General features: G+C 41.7%; 1 protein-coding gene across 50 annotated transcripts in view; it reads right to left on the reverse strand.

Moving 5' to 3' along the window:
• Positions 1–17,788, reverse strand: part of RIMS2 (regulating synaptic membrane exocytosis 2) — a 379,504-nt gene that overhangs the window by 226,874 nt on the left and 134,842 nt on the right. The window contains exon 1 of one of the 50 annotated variants that reach the window (XM_054167295.1): positions 392–528. The exons of the other annotated variants lie outside the window; for them this stretch is intronic. Coding sequence (XP_054023270.1) covers positions 392–450 — 59 coding nt within the window. The 5' untranslated portion in view covers positions 451–528. Of the gene's footprint in view, positions 1–391; positions 529–17,788 lie in introns of those variants that run through there. 50 annotated transcript variants of the gene reach the window in all.

Below are 17,788 nucleotides of genomic sequence, written 5' to 3' on the forward strand. Positions count from 1 at the left end.
CAGAAACATTGAAACGTAAAAGTGAATCAGTACAATCCTGACCTGCGACTGAAAAGGACTTCAAATAATATAAAACACCTGAAAAATCCCAAATCCTTCACATGCTGTTGTTTTTATGACCATACATCCAACTTTTCAATAAACATTTTTGTTGTAGGGAAAGAAACAAAAGTACAAATTAAAGTACTCATTTACAGCAACTTACAAGACTTTGTTATCCCATTCTCATATATCTGAAGCACAATAAAAAGTTCTTTGGTAATTCCACTGAGGTTTTTATGCTAAAAGTAAAAAAAGTAACTTCAGAATGGTCCTCAAAAAGAACCAAAAATGCTGAGCATAGCAAATTGTTCTCACACAACACATTCAGCACCTTTCTTCCCTGCTTTACCTTCTGATCAGCCACTGCACATCTGGGAAGCTGGAAGCCTCGGGTTCATGAGAATGCATCAATTCCTGTTCTGGCTAGGTCTTTCATTTAATCCTCTAGGTTCAGGGAAATCACATCAGCAGTCTCTTCGTTGTGAGACATCATTTTCTAGGTGCATTTTACTATCCTTTCCCTTTCCCCAAACCCACAACTACAAAATATAAGGCACCTAGGAAATAAATAAAGCAGCGCAGTAGATGGCCCGACAGCAATTCAAGTCAGAGAGCTGACCCAATGGGGAGCTACTGAGAGCATGAGAGGAGTGTTACAGTTTAATGCTGTTACCATGTGCTGTATATAGCTGGAGGTCAAGTAAGAATTTGCCCTATAAGGAGGATTATGGTACTTAGCTGATTAGTGCCTTGCTGCAGTACTATTGCCTACAAATGTACATGCTGGTCAAGGCATTTGATTTAAACTATTTTTAAAGTTGTGCAGCTGCAGTGTTTCATGGTTTGTGTTACTCAGCTCCAGCATCTTCTTTGTGTTCTTCTAGGGCTCCAGATTATGTAATAGCAACAGTTTTTAGTGTGTGACCAGTCAAATTTTGACATCACTTTAAATCATTCTGCTACAACAGCTGTAGCATCTACTTCAGCTTGGTGCGCTGAAGACACTGCAGAACTGAAAGTACTTTTGTGCACACTATGTAAAACAAACCAAACCAAACCAGAATAAAACAATGCACCAAAAAAAAAAACCCACCACCCCACAACCAACATCAAAAGTCAGTAAAAAAAAATCAATGGGCTACTTATTTCTAATAACAGTTATGGGAACTCAACTTTCAAAGTATGGTGAGAATGTGGAAATAATAGAAGTCAGGTGTGTAGAGAGCCTCATTTGCATTAAACAGCCATAAACACATTTTTCCACAATTTCACAAGCAAGGCATCTTCTAGCTATACAAACTAGCTTGCAAATAAATTATGCTTAATATAAAGCACCATACGTCAGCCAAATTTGCTCTAACAAATTTGAACCATGATAAATTGGCATGATAGGGGGAAAAATACAGACAGATTTTTCTCCACCTCACAGAATTATTGAGGCTGGAATAGAGGTCTGAGATCATCAAGTCCAGTCTATGGCCTAACACCACCACATCAACCAGACCAGTGCCACATTCAGTCTTGCCTTAAACACCTCCACCACCTCCCTGGGCAGTCCACTCCAGTGTCCAATTCCCCTTTCCCTGAGGAAGTGCTTCCTAACATCCAACCTAAACCTCCCCTGGCACAGCTTCAGGCCATGCCCTCTGCTCTTGTCACAAGGTGCCTGGGAGAAGAGCCTGACCCCCACTTACTACAACTTCCCTTCAGGTAGCTGTAGAGCATGATAAGCTTCCCTCCTCCTGAGTCTCCTCGGCTCCAGGCTAAAGAAAACCCTCAGCTTCTCCTCCTCAGACTTTCCCTCTATTCCCTAGAGAAGGCATTCTTACACCACTTCTTCCCCCTCAGACATCACAGAGCATCTCTCACGATACAGTTTATCTCTTAGATGCAAAACTGCATCTAATTTTGAGTCTAATCTTTTTAAGGTGTTTCAGTTTCTTACCACCGGGAAGGATCAGCAGGTGCATTTCTCAGCAGTTGAAAGGGCTGTGGTTTTTCAAAGGAAACCTTTAAGTCTCATGAAAAGGAGAATTTTCTTATCAAAGAAACGCTCCATTATTACCAGGGCATAATTGTCACCATGAAATAAAAATAAGCACTCCTTCAATAATGATCAAACAGCAAGAAAGTATCAGCAAGGTGAACAGTCACATGAGAATTGTTTTGTCTAATACCACCTCTGCAAAGTGGTTTGGATGGCTGAACTTCTAACACCAGCTTCACCAGTGACTGCAAGTCAGTGTGCCTTTTTTTCTCTCTCTGTTTATTATTGATAGATATATATATGTGTGATAACATGCGATGAACTTTGGTTTCAAAATATTGCTGTCATTTATATTTCAGTCTGGAAGAGATGAAATAGGTCACACTGAGCTCTTTTGATGCCTCCACAAAGGAGCAAGCAGGAAATAACTGCTGTGAAAATGCCCGGTTCCTTCAGCAATGTGAGGTAAAGGCCCACCATTAAATCCAATTAATCAAATCAGTGGTGGCTTACCAATGAATGATGTGTGCAGCAGCTTCTCAAAGACAAAGCTGGCAGGCTAGACATGTTCATGCTAGGGAACATCAGCTGGACCACTAATGAGACAGATGCATTCAGCAAGTCTGGGAAATTACCATGGTACATAAACCTTCCCGTTTCCAATTCAGCTGTCGCTCTTAACCTGCTGCTAAGATGTGATTAAGTGTATGTACTTTTAAAGCAGCACCTAGCTCTATCCAACATGGAAGCAGAGCCCAGGCTAATTTGCATTTCTGTAAAAGGCTAGATTATACATGGGGAAAGATGATTTTACACTGCTTCTCATGCTGGAAGAAAGAGCTTCGCTGCAGTTTAAGTACCAGGCTTGCTATCCACAATCCTTGTGTGCAACTAAATGCACAGGATCAAACTGTTACAGCTGTCTAGATGACGCTCCCAGGACTTGGACAGGAGGTAGGAATGTCCACCATGTCTTTTCTGCCTCAGTTTTCAGAGACACTATGCAAAATGTGCACTTGCAGCCCAGAAGGTAAGTTGTATCCTGGGCTGCATCAAATGAAGCCTGGCTGCCAGACTGAGAGAGGTGATTCTTCCACTCTGCTCTGGCAAGACCTCAGTTGGAGTACTGTGTCCAGCTCTGGAGTCCTCAACACAGGAAGGAGATGGACCTGCTGGAATGGGTCCAGGGGATGGCCACAAAGATGATCAGAGGGCTGCAGCACTCAGTCACCTATGAAGACAAGCTGAGGTTGTTCAGCCTTGAAAAGTCAAGTCTCCAGGGAGACCTCATAGCAGCATTTCAGTATCTGAAGGGGGCCTACAAGAAAGCTGAAGAGGGGCTGTTCAGAAGGGCTGGTAGTGATAGGACAAAGAGAGATGATTTTAAACTACAGCAGGGTAGATTTAGGTTAGACAAAAGGAGGAAGTTCTCTACAATGAGAGTACTGAAATAGCAGAACAGGTTGCCCAGAGGTGGTGGAAGCCCCATCCATGGAGACATTCAAAGTCAAACTTAATGGGGCCCTAAGCAACCTGATCTAGCTAAAGATGTCCCTGCTCACTGCAAGGGGGCTGGATAAGATGACCTTTGAGGGGCCCTTGCAACCTAAAGCATTCTGTGACTCTATGAAAAGACTTCCTACAATACTATCATGTAATACCAACATGACATGTGTAACAACAACCTGCTGTCTTGAAACATCAGCAGACAGCAGAGCCAGCCCAGATACCCAGCTCAGATCCCTGAATTAGGTATTTCTGCCAGAGCTGCTTTGCTTTTCTGCAGTGCTGAGGTAAGCTCTGAGTGTTCTCTTACAGATGTCAGCACCAGACCAAATCTTCCACAAAAGCAGCTCAACACACAGCTTTTCAAAGAGGAAAATTCATTCCCAGGTCTTTGGGGAAAAAAATATCCCTGTGGCAGATGAATAGCTGCTCTAGAAAGTGTGGGGATGGGAACCCTTGAAAGTGAAAAGGGCAACCCAAGCTGCCTGGCAGCTTACACATGGAAAAGCAGCACCTGCTCAAGATGACAACAGTACAGAACACGAGGAGAAAAACAGCAACCTCCTCTAGCAGAAAGCAAATCAATGCTGAACAGTCCTTGCAGAGCTACTACAAACACAATAGCTGTGGAGAAGGCATTGGAATGTATAATTTTGTTTCTTCCAATAAAGTTGTAAGGGAATCAATGGCACTGCAACATGAAACCAAAATAAACCTGGTCTTGTAACATAAACAAGCCCCTGCCTGTGTTCCACATTCTACTGCAATGAAGGCAGTCTTAATTGCTCCCACTTCAGAAAGAAAATAAAATGCCAGCTTCTTATATTCCACAGGAGAAATGAATGCTCATTTTGTACCCCCATGTGCATATAAACATGCTCATTAATTAATTCTTTACAGATCCATCACCAGCACAACCTGCACTACCCTAACAGCCATTTTTCAGCAGGATTCTCCTAAGTTGAGATAAAGAATGATGACATTCTAAGCTCAGGGCTACCTGTCAGAAGAATTTGGACCTAACATTGGCCATTTCTTGCATCAACATCAACACTTCTAGAAAAGGTATGAGAAGGAAGGCGGCAGGCAGCCAAGCCCGACTAGGCTCAACTGACAAGGAGCTGAGAAACACAGAGAAGGAACTGTACTTGTTGTAGAGGTCCTCAGCACCTTTGCCAACTTCAGTCTCTTACAAAAATGGCTCAGTAAGTCAGTCTTGAGCAGAATATAAGCAATAATGAGACAGTTTGATGTCCTTCATCCACAGGATATTTTGTTTCTAGAAATTAGATTAATGAAGGCTATAACCTGAACTTCGCTGAGGTGAGGGTGAGGATTAAATAAATCTAATTCAATTCCTACTTCGGCCTTACTGTGGCACCAAGATCATTCATTCTCATTGTGAGGCTGATATTTCCCAAAACAATGGATTAGATTGTGTAATGAATAGCACTAGAACCTAAAGAGCTTCTACCTTTCCACCCTCTGGCTATGTCCCTCCACCTGCAAGTCCTGTAGCAAGGTGAGAAGAACAAATGGTACTCAGCCAGAATTCTGATTATAAATATACATTGATCATAAAGAAATTTGTGGAGGAGGGGAAGGGAAGGCAGAGGGGGAAAGGAAGTGGGCAATTATAAGAACATTTTAGCCACAGATATGAACACTGAAAATACAGCTAAAAATCTGGAGAGAATTAGCATCATGAATACATCACAGGGGAAAAAAAAAAAAGGAAGTGGTTTATGAAAAGCTAATTTTGTGAAAGGTGGACAGAAAGATCCTACTGTGGCAGAGATCTTTGAGTTCAGCCTCTTTTCTCTTGTTTTAGCCCAGTTTAGAAATATCTTCGATAATGCATTGTAGGCTATCTCTGCGTGGAGAATTCCGGTGCGGCTCCTGATCAGCAGTGGAAAGGCTAAACGCCGGCACCGCTGACCTGGAGGCATTTCCTTTCGAACATTTTTCTTAACATTTGGCATATGCACCAAAAAAAATTTTTTTAATCCAGTTTAGCAACAACATGAAAAGAAACAACATTAGAATCGTAGAATCAATAAGGTTGGAAAAGACCACAGAGATCATCAAGTCTAACCTATTACCTAATACCTAACACCTCCTGACAACTAAAGCATGGCTCCAAGTGCCACATCCAAGCCTTTTCTGAACACCTCCAGGGATGGGGACTCCATCACCTCCCTGGGCAGCACATTCCAGTGGCCAATCTCTCTTTCTGAGAAGAACTACTTCCTAACATCCAGCCTAAACCTTCCCTGGAACAGCTTGAGACTGTGTCCTCTTGTTCTGGTGCTGCTTGCCTGGGAGAAGAGACCAACCCCCACCTGGCTACAACCTCCCTTCAGGGAGTTGTAGAGATCAGTTTAAGTAAAAGTAGAAACTTGACCTCTGACATCAAAAAGGATATTCCATGCTACAGAAATACACCATTAAAGCATAAATTTTGTTTGGAAAACAGAGGAACTTTATGACTTACTTTCTATTTCTCAGTCATTTAAACTAAGAGGCAAGCATTTTATCTATGCTTTTTGCTGCATCACTGCTTTATCTTGCTCCTTCTCTGGAGACTTTCAAGACCCACCTGGATGCATTCCTCTGCAGACTCCCCTGGGTGATCCTGCTTTTGGCAGGGAAGTTGGGCTCAGATCTCTGGAGGTCCCTTCCAACCACTAACATTCTGTGGTTGGTTTGTTCTGCTCTTGTGCCTCCTGCCAACTCTGTTGCACAGGAGTTTAACTACATGTAACAAAGGACACAGTCTCAAGCTGTGCCAGGGCAGGTTTAGACTGAATGTTAGGAAGAAGTTTTTCCCAGAAAAAGAGATCGCCCATTGGAATGTGCTGCCCAAGGAGGTGGTGAAGTCACCATCACTGGAGGTGTTTAGGAAGAGACTGGATGGGGTGCTTGGTGCCATGGTTGAGTTGATTAGATGGTGTTGGGTGATAGGTTCGACTTGATCTCGAAGGTCTTGTCCAACCTGGTTAATTCTATTCTATTCTAAACCAAGACTGCACCAGCACCAGCTGTGGTGGGATGGTTCCTCCAAGTGCAACATTCCTAAAGACTTTTAGAGAGAAGTGCTGGCTGAGGATCACCTCCTGTGCTGCCCTCTCCTGCAGCTAGGCTCTGTGGCTCTTCCTTAAAGCACTGGCTTAAAGGAACGTCAAGGGGAAATTGTTTACACTACTGGAAGCAACACGAGGAAAAGAAGCCAAAATTCTGCAGTCATTAGGAATAACACATTTCTGCTAGACAGCAAACTTAACATGGAAAACATGCTCATAGCCAAAAGATCCAACGTCTTGCCAGACGTTCAGAAAACTTTGTCAACAGTCATCCAAGATAGAGGCTCACAGGCAAAGGCTGCTCCAGCAAAACACTCGAGGGCTCGGGAAGGCTGGCAAAGACTGGCAGTTATGAAGTGCATCTGAACTCAACTTCATACAAAAACCTGGTTACTCTCTCAACCAACCACCTCAAAACACCACTTACAGAGAATACAGAATTGACCAGGTTGGAAAAGACCTTTGAGATCATCAAGTCCAACCTATCACCCAGCACCATCTAATCAACTCAACCATGGCACCAAGGGCCTCATCCAGGCTCTTTTTTAAATTCTTCCAGTGATGGTGACTCCACCACCTCCCTGGGCAGCACATTCCAATGGCCAATCTGTCCTTCTGAGAAGAACTACTTCCTAACATCCAGCCTAAACCTTCCCTGGAACAGCTTGAGACTGTGTCCTCTTGTTCTGGTGCTGGTTGCCTGGGAGAAGAGACCAACCCCCACCTGGGGTTGTAGAGAGCAATAAGGTCTCCCCTGAGCCTCCTCTTCTCCAGGCTAAGCAACCCCAGCTCCCTCAGCCTCTCCTCACAGGGCTGTGCTCCAGACCCCTCCCCAGCTTTGTTGCCCTTCTCTGGACATGTTCCAGTACCTTAACATCTCTCTTGAATTGAGGGGCCCAGAACCAGACACAGTACTCAAGGTGTGTCCTGACCAGTGCTGAGTACAGGGCAGAATGGCTTCCCTGCTCCTGCTAGCTCAGGCTAGCCTAGCGCTGGTAGGACCTTACGGTCTCATCACCTGCTGACTACTTTTTTAGTTCCAAAATTCCAGATTTAAAAATACAAAACAAAACAAACATTTTTTTTGCTTATAGAGGAACCTGGATTTGACAACTCAGTTCCAGATTATCAGTGACAATGGATCTACTCATCACACAAACTGATTAAACAATACAAAACAAGGAGATGATTGGCATTTTATGCAAATTATGTATAATCACAGGGGGCAACACAAAAGCCTATAAATACTGCAATAACCTGAACTGGGAACTCGTTGAGGACACTGCTGTTTGGGGTTATTTTTAATACAGGGAAGCTGCAAGCAAACAGAGAGATGTACATTTCAGTGAAGTGGACTAGAATGCTTTTATTAATTGTTTTCTTTGGAAATTGTACATCCTGATATCTTATTAAGTTGATGTTCTGGGCAAAGAAGATCATGAAGGAAGGATGAGTATGATATGTTCTAAAGCCAAGGAGTTTACACTCAAAAAGCTAATAAAATTTTGCTTAACAGAACCATAGAAAAGTTTGGGTTGGAAGGGACCTCCAAAGGTCATCTAAGCCCAACCCCCCTGCAGTGAGCAGGAATGTCCTCCATTAAATCAGGTTGCTCAGAGCCTTGTCGAGCTTGACCTCAAATATCCCCAGGTATAGGGCCTCAACTACCTCCCTGGGCAACCTCTTCCAGTGTTCCACCATCCTCATGGTAAAGAGCTTATTCCTAACATCCATGCTGGTACATGGTTTCATTTGTTCTGGTGCACAAAACCCAGACAGAGGTTTGTTCTTGTAATACAACTTCCACACCAATTTCATCTCAAAACTGTTTTCTGCTTATGCACTTTGTTAAGCTTCCCAGTTCTTCACTCACTCCAGGGTCGACTGGCACCTCAAGGCCAGTAAGGCAAGATGGCAAGAGCACAACTAAAAAGCAGTGAACCCTACATAGATGTGCATTTCAGTTTTTAGCTAAGCCTGCCTGCACACACACATTCTTGTTCTTTGTCAGCAGAAGTGTCTTGTGACCATGGGAAAATCACCTCCCCAGCAGCAGGGATTCAGGACCTATAAATTCCTATACCAGCTTTTAATGGGAGGCATTTAGCTTTCAAGCATGGTGCTGTGACTGTGTCCAACTGCAAATCAGATTTCTTCCTTTAGAGAATGTTTACATCAGGCTTCCCAATAAAACATATTCTCAAAGCATTTATCTTCAGAAGTTTTTCCTGAGAGCTCATCCTATCTTTTCAGGTCATCTTTTATGACACCTCATTCTGAGTGTAGGCAACAAAAAAAGGCAGGCTTTGGGCTAAGCTGTATTTCCTCCTCTGAACAGACTTATGGAGGCTTGTCTCAAGTAATGATTCAACATCAGCATGGGAGATAAAATTTGAAAACACTGTTATCAGCACTAGATACAGAGCAAACAGCAAGATTAAGAGAGGCAATTTAAATTAGAAGACTCCCAGAATTCTTGGTCTGAAGTGACCCCCACATTTTTCTTGCAGTGAGCAGTACACTAAGGAATACTGGTACAATTACTTTACAACTATTAACAACTGCTTTTACAGCTGAAATGATTTAACATTGTTATCTTCATTCTTACACTCTATTGTGTTCCAGATTACAGAGTGGAAGATAGAATAGAATAGAATAAACCAGGTTGGAAGAGACCTTCAAGATCATTGTGTCCAACCTATCATCCAACACCATCTAATCAACTAAACCATGCAACCAAGCATCCTGTCAAGCCTTGCCCTGAACACCCCCAGCGACGGTGACCCCACCACCTAAGCCTTGAATGGAAGTCCAGGGTGGAATGGATGGATTTGATGATCTCAGAGGTCTATTCCAGCCTCAGTAATTCTGTGCTTCTGTGACTCACAAGTGAGAGAACATTAAGTAGCAGTTTGGTGTGCAAAGCCTCCGATGCGGGAGCCCTATCAAGACATTTCAGTGCTGACTGTCCATGTTATCTGTTATGGAAGCCACAATGTATAGAACACCAATGAGCATTTATTCTGCTGAGAAGTAACATCTAAGTCCTCTGAATTTGTTGCTTTAGTAACAATTGATCAAAAAGAAATAGATCTGTGGCAAAGACAAAACCTTATTTGGCATTCAGATGGATAACACCTAAGGAGGAGAGGAGATGCATGACTCAAGCTTCCCAAAAATTTCAGACAGATTCATGCAATGGATGGGTTACTGCACATTCAGAAAGTGATCACCTTCAGATTGTTTCTGTCTTCAGCATAAGAAGGATTAGAGAGGCAGGAGAAAGAAGGAAGTGTCATGCCATAGAACTTCAAAGAAAAGGGCTGGGAGAAAAGTAATAGAGGAAGAAGCAAGAAAGCATAACCTGCAGCTGCTGTAAATGAGGTTTCCTTCATTACATTAGGAGACCTATTTAGTAATTCTGCTATCACCCAATTTACTCCAGCTCAGTATCTAAGGTTCTCAAAAGTGTCTAATGCCTGAGTCCATATTTCACAGATTTTCTCAAAAAAATATTATTTTAAGACAGATTATCTTCACCAGAAAAAAAAACTATTTTCCTCTCATTACTTATATCTCAGCATATCCTTGTGCTCCTGCTGGGGATTTAAAACCTATTTATAACTTTTCCATAACTCCCAGCAGTCTGAACTTCAGAAAGCTATGTGAAAACTTGCTTGAAATAAATGCTCCTCAAAATAATAAGCCCTGGCTGGAGTGTGATTAATTTTTTTTCAGGGCAAATTGTAATACAGCAAAGCACTTAAAGTCTGAACATTCTCTTGGAATATTCAGTGCATAAAATGTAACCAAAAAGATGGGAGTAGTCGAAAGCAGAATTGTTCTGATGGTCTGACTACTGTTTCAAAAAAAAGCTTGTGGTTGAGGCTCAAAATGAAGAACTATTCTAGTATCACCAGACCAGATTTGCAGCAGTGTGACTACACAATGTGTATTTCCTCATCTGTGAAGAATCTGTCACCCCTTCCTTCAGGGGTGACCTTCTTGTCACAGTTTTTAGGGAATAACACAGTCTCAAGCTGCACCTGGGGAAGTTCAGGCTGAAAGTGAGGAGAAAGTTCTTCCTAGAAAGAGTAATTGGCCATTGGGATGTGCTGCCCAGGGAGGTGGTGGAGTCACCATCCCTGGAGGTGTTCAAAACAGGACTGGATGTGGCACTTGGAGCCATGGTTTAGTTAGTCATGAGGTGTTAGGTATTGGGTAATAGGTTGGACTTGATGATCTCTGAGGTCTTTTCCACCTTATTGATTCTATGATTCTGTAAGTTGTCCAGTTAACTATAAGGAGCCAGGAAATCCAAAGCCCACAGAAAATGTAAATCATGAGGTCAAATCCAGGTACCCTGTCACAGCAGAGAGTCAAGAGATTTCAAGACCAGAGATCTTTCAAAAGGAGAATTGACAGCAGGAATTAGTTATTCCATGTACCTTTGGATTTATTTTTGTTGTTGTTGCTGGGGGGTTTGGGGTTTGGCTTGGTTTTGGTGGGTTTTGGTGGTGGTGGTTTTTTGGTTGTTGTTGGGGGGGGGATTGTTGTTGTTATAGTTCTCTTTACTAAAAGTTTTCCATTTGTTCATTGCTGTTGCTATAATAAAAAGAGGACAACAAATTAGAAGAATTGGGCCAAATGCAGAGTTTGATGCATTTATAGCAAAGCTTAATCTGACCTCCATTATCTGTGACCATCGCCTACCAAGATCACGATTAACGATACTGGGGTAGCCTCTAAAAACATCCAGAACCATGAATCTGGAAAGAAGGTGTGGGGGAAAGGGAGATATCTCACTGCTAAATCTCACCCCAAGCCATACTTTCTATCAAAAAGCAGAATGTCAGGAAAAAATATCTGTATATGGATAAGCAGCTTTTGTTTTATGCAGCTAAAACTAAGCATTGGTAAGGAGTCTGTTTTTTAGGAGGCTGTCCAAACAGCCAATTTCAATTGTAATTCCAGGCATGATCAACAGACATTGCCAGTTTTTGAAACACATCCAGAGATGTGTCAGTGAGATGGAAGCTGGCTGAGGCAGTGGGCAGCCATGCCATAAGTTTAATAAAGTTTCAAATCTTTTAACCAGTAGAGTGTTGAAAACGCCATGAGACAGCTTCACTGTCAGCCAATTCTCAATGCTCAAACCGCTAACTCCAAGACCTTCAATGAAGTGCACATCCATGAACCCTCTGGCCCAATATGTAGATCAAGGCTCATGCAAAAATAGGTTGTTTTCCCACATTGTGTTCAGTGAAATAGATTATCCCTGTTATTTTTCAATAATGAACACACCAGCAAACATGGTAGGCAAATGCCTTTAGAAATCGAGTACCTTTCCCTAAACACCAGACTACATTATGGATGGAACAGAAAACAATATAGAAGTACTTGCAGAATCATAGAATCAAGCAGGTTGGAAAAGACCTCAGAGATCATCAAGTCCAACCTATGACCTAATACCTAACACCTCCTGACAACTAAAGCATGGCTCCAAGTGCCACATCCAAGCCTTTTTTAAACACCTCCAGGGACAAACTACTTTTGAAACAGAAGACAGTGAGCTTAGATATGCTATGCTCTTGTAGTTAAAAAATGCAACTGCTTTTCTTGTCGAGACCTAGTGAGGACATTGTGCAGGGTACAGCATCTCTGCTGCCTCAGAAACCTGAAAGGGTGAGAAGAAGAGATGACCCTTTGTCTGTTTTGGAACACTGCGCCTACATTTGTCACATTATCAAACACCTTTACACGGAGATGTCTCGATGATCAAAATTCAGTATGCACCTGAAACATTTTCTGTCTTAGAAACCCTCAGAAATGATTACTTCTGCTTGAAAACCATACTTCAGTGGATTCATTAAGCTGAGGTCTCTACACAACATGCAATCCACGGCATCCCTTACTTCCAAGCCTATGAGGCTGGACAAACTTTTACCAGCTTGTAACAGAAAATACACCAAAATGCAAAGAAGCTTTACTTTTCCAGTATTTAGAAACAAAATAATTAATGATTATAATGATTTTCTTACAGCTCCCTGATTTCTGGCACAGACCAGTTCACTCATTTTACCTGGCTGGCCACAAATTCAATACTAGCATGAAATCCATCTCTAGCAGCTGGTTTAGGGTCGGAGTGTTTTCACAGTCTACTAATGCATATATTTTTTTGAACCATTCAAGGGCTTTTTTGAAGGGAAGGGGGATAGTTTAACCAACAAAATACCCCTAGCATTTAAGTGATATTCTGTAAAGCTCCATACTTTTCGTGCCTTTATCAGAACTAGAGAGTACATGCTAGGGCTGCATTGTACTTTCCAGTTGAAAGAACAGCAAAAGGAGACAACTGCACTTTGAATCTGATATTCACTAGGAGGCAGGGGGGAAATAAAGAAAGAAAAAAAAAGGAAAATAAAAAAGGACCAAAAAAAAAGAAAATAAAAAAGAAAGAAAGAAAAAATCCACCACAACTTCAATGCCTACAAAACAAAAAATCTCCATGTTCACTCTGAGGGACACAATAAAAATGGGAATACAAGATCCTTTCAGCAAGTAATGACTCATGCATTTAGTCTTTGTTCGGTTTCTCTTATGACTGATACAAAATGCTACCAAATACTGGGTCACTGGATATATAAAATGTAACTGTACACTTAATATCACAAAGACAGGCTCCTTTACAGGCTCCTTGAATAAGAGGAAGCAGCTAGCCAATTCAAAATATGCAATGCAGTCTACTGAGCACACCACAAAAGTGATATGCTTCAGTCTGTATTTGTGACTGTGTTTTAAGGACTGCTGAAGAAACAAGAGAAGAATCTAATCAGAAGTGGATTTACCAGGGAATTCAGTGCCTTATACAAACACCAAAGTCTTCAGCAGCATTGTGAGAAAAAGAATCAGAGGAAAATATACATGAAATAAAAAGCAGGCTGCTTATGTATTGTATTCCAAGGTGCAGACAGCAAAAAGAGAAGAACCACCTCCAGTAATTAAGATCCTGGATCAGTTACTCAGAAGCATTATATTCCAAGAATATTTAGGGTGAGCACAGATTTTAGAACCCCAGAAGACGACCCAGATCTCTTCAAAACTACAATCCTAGCATTTCTGTGGATCCCCAGATATTATGCAATAGCTCTGTATGTGGCACAATGTACTCAGTTCTTCCACTCATGTCTGGAAAAACAAATAGTTAATATATCTGCTTAATGTTTTGCCACTGCAGATCAGAGAGAGACATAAAAATATCACAGGGAGAGGCAGAGAGACTTTTTGGTAGTTTATTTTTGAGAGTAAAGGATAACAACAACAAAAAATCTGGAGTTTTTTTTTACAGCTAGCTTTTGCAGTCATTGCTCTAGTGCACATAAGCCTTTTTACTCTCTCATGTGTGGAGACTTAATGAGTTTGCCTGTTCATAGGAATAATGATGAGCAGAAAAAAAATGGAAATGAAAAGAGAGATTACTTACCTTACAGTAATTGGACTTCTCCAAGGCGTATCGCTTTGATGCACAGACACCTCAAGCACTCAACATGGAATCTTAAGGCCATCTATATTTGATGGGGCTGTACCTGACTGCTCCTACCCTACTCCCTACAAGGTATGAAAAGGACGATTTGAGGATCTGCAGAGCTCCCTTGCCACTGCAGAGTCCAGATGGGAGATCCCTCAGTGGTAAGGACAGAGGAAGCACCAGGTCTCCACGGGCACAGGATGCCTCAAGGAACCACAGGTATTTGCATCTGCTTGCTTTTTCAAACAACTGGACATCAGCAACTCCTTTTTGCTGACTCATAAACAGTAACCTGATATGCAGAACCTGAGTGCTCCAAGTCTTAATAGAAATGACTCATACAATCCTGTCAAAATGAGCAGCATGCCTATAAGGCTTTATAAAGAAATAGTATCCCATAAACATTCAGATTAACCCCCAGAAAGCAGCTTGCAAGAAAACCCACAATCCAGTCCTGCAAGGTGCAGCACATTCATCTTCATTTGAAATAATTCACTGAAATAGTAAAACACAACCCTGCCCCCTCTGCTCAGCATTTTGCTCTGGGCAGACTGCCTTCTTACAAAGGCAAAAATACAGAATAAAGGGGGGAATATTAATTCTGCTTCTGGAATCTTGTTTAAAAATCAATTGAAAGAAAACATCATAGAACGACTTTTAACTGAAGCTGTGATGAAAATGGTACTTCTAAACCAACCTTTTTCTTTTCAAATTCACTACAAAATTAACCTGGACCACAAAAGTGATGCTGTCAAAGGAACTCTGAACTTCAGTCTTGCTAACACAGAATGCTGTTCTATACCATTTTGCCCTACATTGCTGTGACATAAATGACAGAAAACCAAGTTTTATTAGGATTAGATTAGGAGAAAAAAGCCCTGCTACTAACTTTCAGACTATTATGGTATAGGTGAGCTATGTGTAATGCAGCTGCTTCATCATAAATAGAGACCAACAATGTCTTGACCTAAAACTAAGCAATTCTTATGTAGACCTACTTGAGCTGGCTGATGTTTAAGGGTCTGTCTATTGCTAATACTCTGCCAAAGCTTATATAACTTGTCCTGATGTGGAAAGTTCAAATACATTGGAACATTATTAAACCAATCAGTTTCTTGGTCTCCTTTTGATGGTGCTTTCTCTGAGTAAGATGAATTGCACAAACTGCTTATTTACAACCAGGACAGAGAGTATTTCACGGAACCACAAAATGGTTTGGGTTGGAAGAAACCTTGAAGATCACTTAGTCCAACCCCACTGCCATGGGAAAGGACATTTTCCACTAGATAAGCTTGCTCAAAGTCCCATCCAACATGATTTTGAATATTTCCAGGGAGGGGTCTCTGGAAGACATGTTACAGTGTCTCACCCCCCTCACGGTAAAGAATTTCTTCCTTATGTCCAATCTAAATCTACCCTCTTGCAGTTCAAAACCACTGCCCCTTGTCTTGTCACTATAGGCCCTGATAAAAAGAAAGAAACACAAAACTTTCCCATCTTCCTTAGAAGCTGGCACTGAAAGGTTGCAATAGAGAGTCCCCAGAACCTTCTCTGCTCCTCCCTGAACTTCATCTTTCTTTACAGGAGAGGTGTGCCATCTCTCTGAATGTTTGTGTGGCTTCCCTCCGGACTCACTCCTGTACTGGAGACTCCAGAGCTGGATGCAGTGCTCCAGGTAAGGTCTTACAGTGGGAGAATGGCTGAAAGCTTTGGAGGGCTACACCAAAGCAAATATTTAGGATTATTTTACCAAAAAAAAAAGTTCAGTCATAAAACCTTTCAAAATGAGTGCATTCCATTTTCTGCATTTCTCTCTTGATATTGGATGTGTAACAATTCAGGAAAGTTAGTGTTTAAAAATCAGCAGTCCTCGAGCTAACACAGAGAACCAAGTGTGAGCATACTGACGTTGAAACTCTGCCTGGTTCATCTTGACATGCATCTTTAACATTTCTTTTCAATCTTTCAACATAAATTAGAACCTTAGAAAAACACAATCTCTTGTAGAACAAGAACCAGAGTCGAGAAAACACAGTGGGGTTTTTTTCAGCACTGTTATCCTGGTGCTGCACCTTTGTGCACTCTGAAGCCTAGAATTAACATGTGCATTGCTTCCTCGGATGCATAGCATTCCTGGCCTGCTTAGTATCTATTCCATTATTCTGTGAGGAGAAGACTTAAAATATCTGTTTGACATCTCCATTTCTTTCCTCCATCTCGTTTCTCTTCTTGCTGCCTACCTCACATGCTGTCTATCACTGTTACATATCTGATATAAAGGATGAGACCATCTGGCGTGAATGTTCTTTTCTTTCTCCCTTGCAAAAACTGACAGCCAGGATGACAACATTGCCCTCCAAATGTCCAATGTGAACTTTCAGACAAAAAAAGAGGATTGACTCAGACCTTGCCAGGTTTAAAGCAAGGCCTTTCTCCTCGCTACTGCCTCAGCTGCTTTCGGCTTATTTTCCAGAACCATCTCAAACAATGGCTTTCAAAAGAACTAAGAGAGCTTAGGGTTTATTTTAGTAAGTTGCTTCCCAGAATCATTTAAATATCAGGAAACACCGAAGAGCTAATAAAAAAGTCATCACAGGATAGATGTATCTTGTGTAAAATGCTTTTTAACTTTAAATATAGCTTTTTCGTTGTATTAGCATGACTTCATGGCTCCAGAGCAGGCAAATCCTCTCTTACACTGTAATTCAATATCCATGAGGCCCTAAGCCTAAAGATATTTTGTAAACTGAAAAGAAAATGAGTGTTGTTAAGTGCTTCTGGAGGGGTTGGAATTTGGAGCTGAAATTTAATAAAATCAGTTTGCATTATTCACTCTTCTCTTTTCAGTTTCTAACCTTGAATCACAAACATCTCAAACTCTGCCTGCAAAAAAAATGAGAAGGATTCCATTTAACGTAGTCAAAAATACTGTTGCTGGTATGTTACAGAGCTTTACAGGACATACAAAGGGAATCACAGAATCGTAGGATGGTTTGAGCAGAAGAGACCACAAAGATCACTTAGTCCCAACCCCCCTACCATTGGCAGGGATGTCTTCCCCTGGACCAGGTTGCTCAAAGCCCCATTCAACCTGATTCTGAGAACTTCCAAGGAGAGGACATTCACAATTTCTCTTGAAAGCATTTTCCAGTGCCTCACTATACACAGTAAAGAATTTCCTCCAATATCTAATGTGAATGTACCCTCTTTCAGTTTAGAACCTTTGCCCCTCAATATCACTACACTGTAGTGATCCCAATCTTTCCTTTAAGCTCAAAGGAACTGGAAGGCTGCTGCAAGATCTCCCCAGAGCCTTCACTTCTCCAGGCTGAACAGCTCCTGTCCTCTAGGACAGGATCTCCTGTTCCAGCTCCTGTCTGCCCATTGTGGCCCTCTGGACACTGACAGGTCTGTGCCTGTCTTGTACTGAGGATTTCAGAGCTTCAAGTGTGGTCTCATGAGAGCAGAGCAGAAGGGCAGAATCACCTCACTCAACCAGAGTTTTGATGCAGCCCAGGATACAATTGGCTTTGAGGGCTGAGAACGCACATTGACCTGAGCACTGAGGAAAACGCCTGTTTTGGAGGTGTATTGGTGCCTCATGAAACAATCCAGATTACTGTGACATTTATTGATACTAAT

Source organism: Dryobates pubescens, chromosome 14 (assembly GCF_014839835.1).
Source record: "Dryobates pubescens isolate bDryPub1 chromosome 14, bDryPub1.pri, whole genome shotgun sequence".
Lineage (NCBI taxonomy): Eukaryota > Metazoa > Chordata > Aves > Piciformes > Picidae > Dryobates > Dryobates pubescens.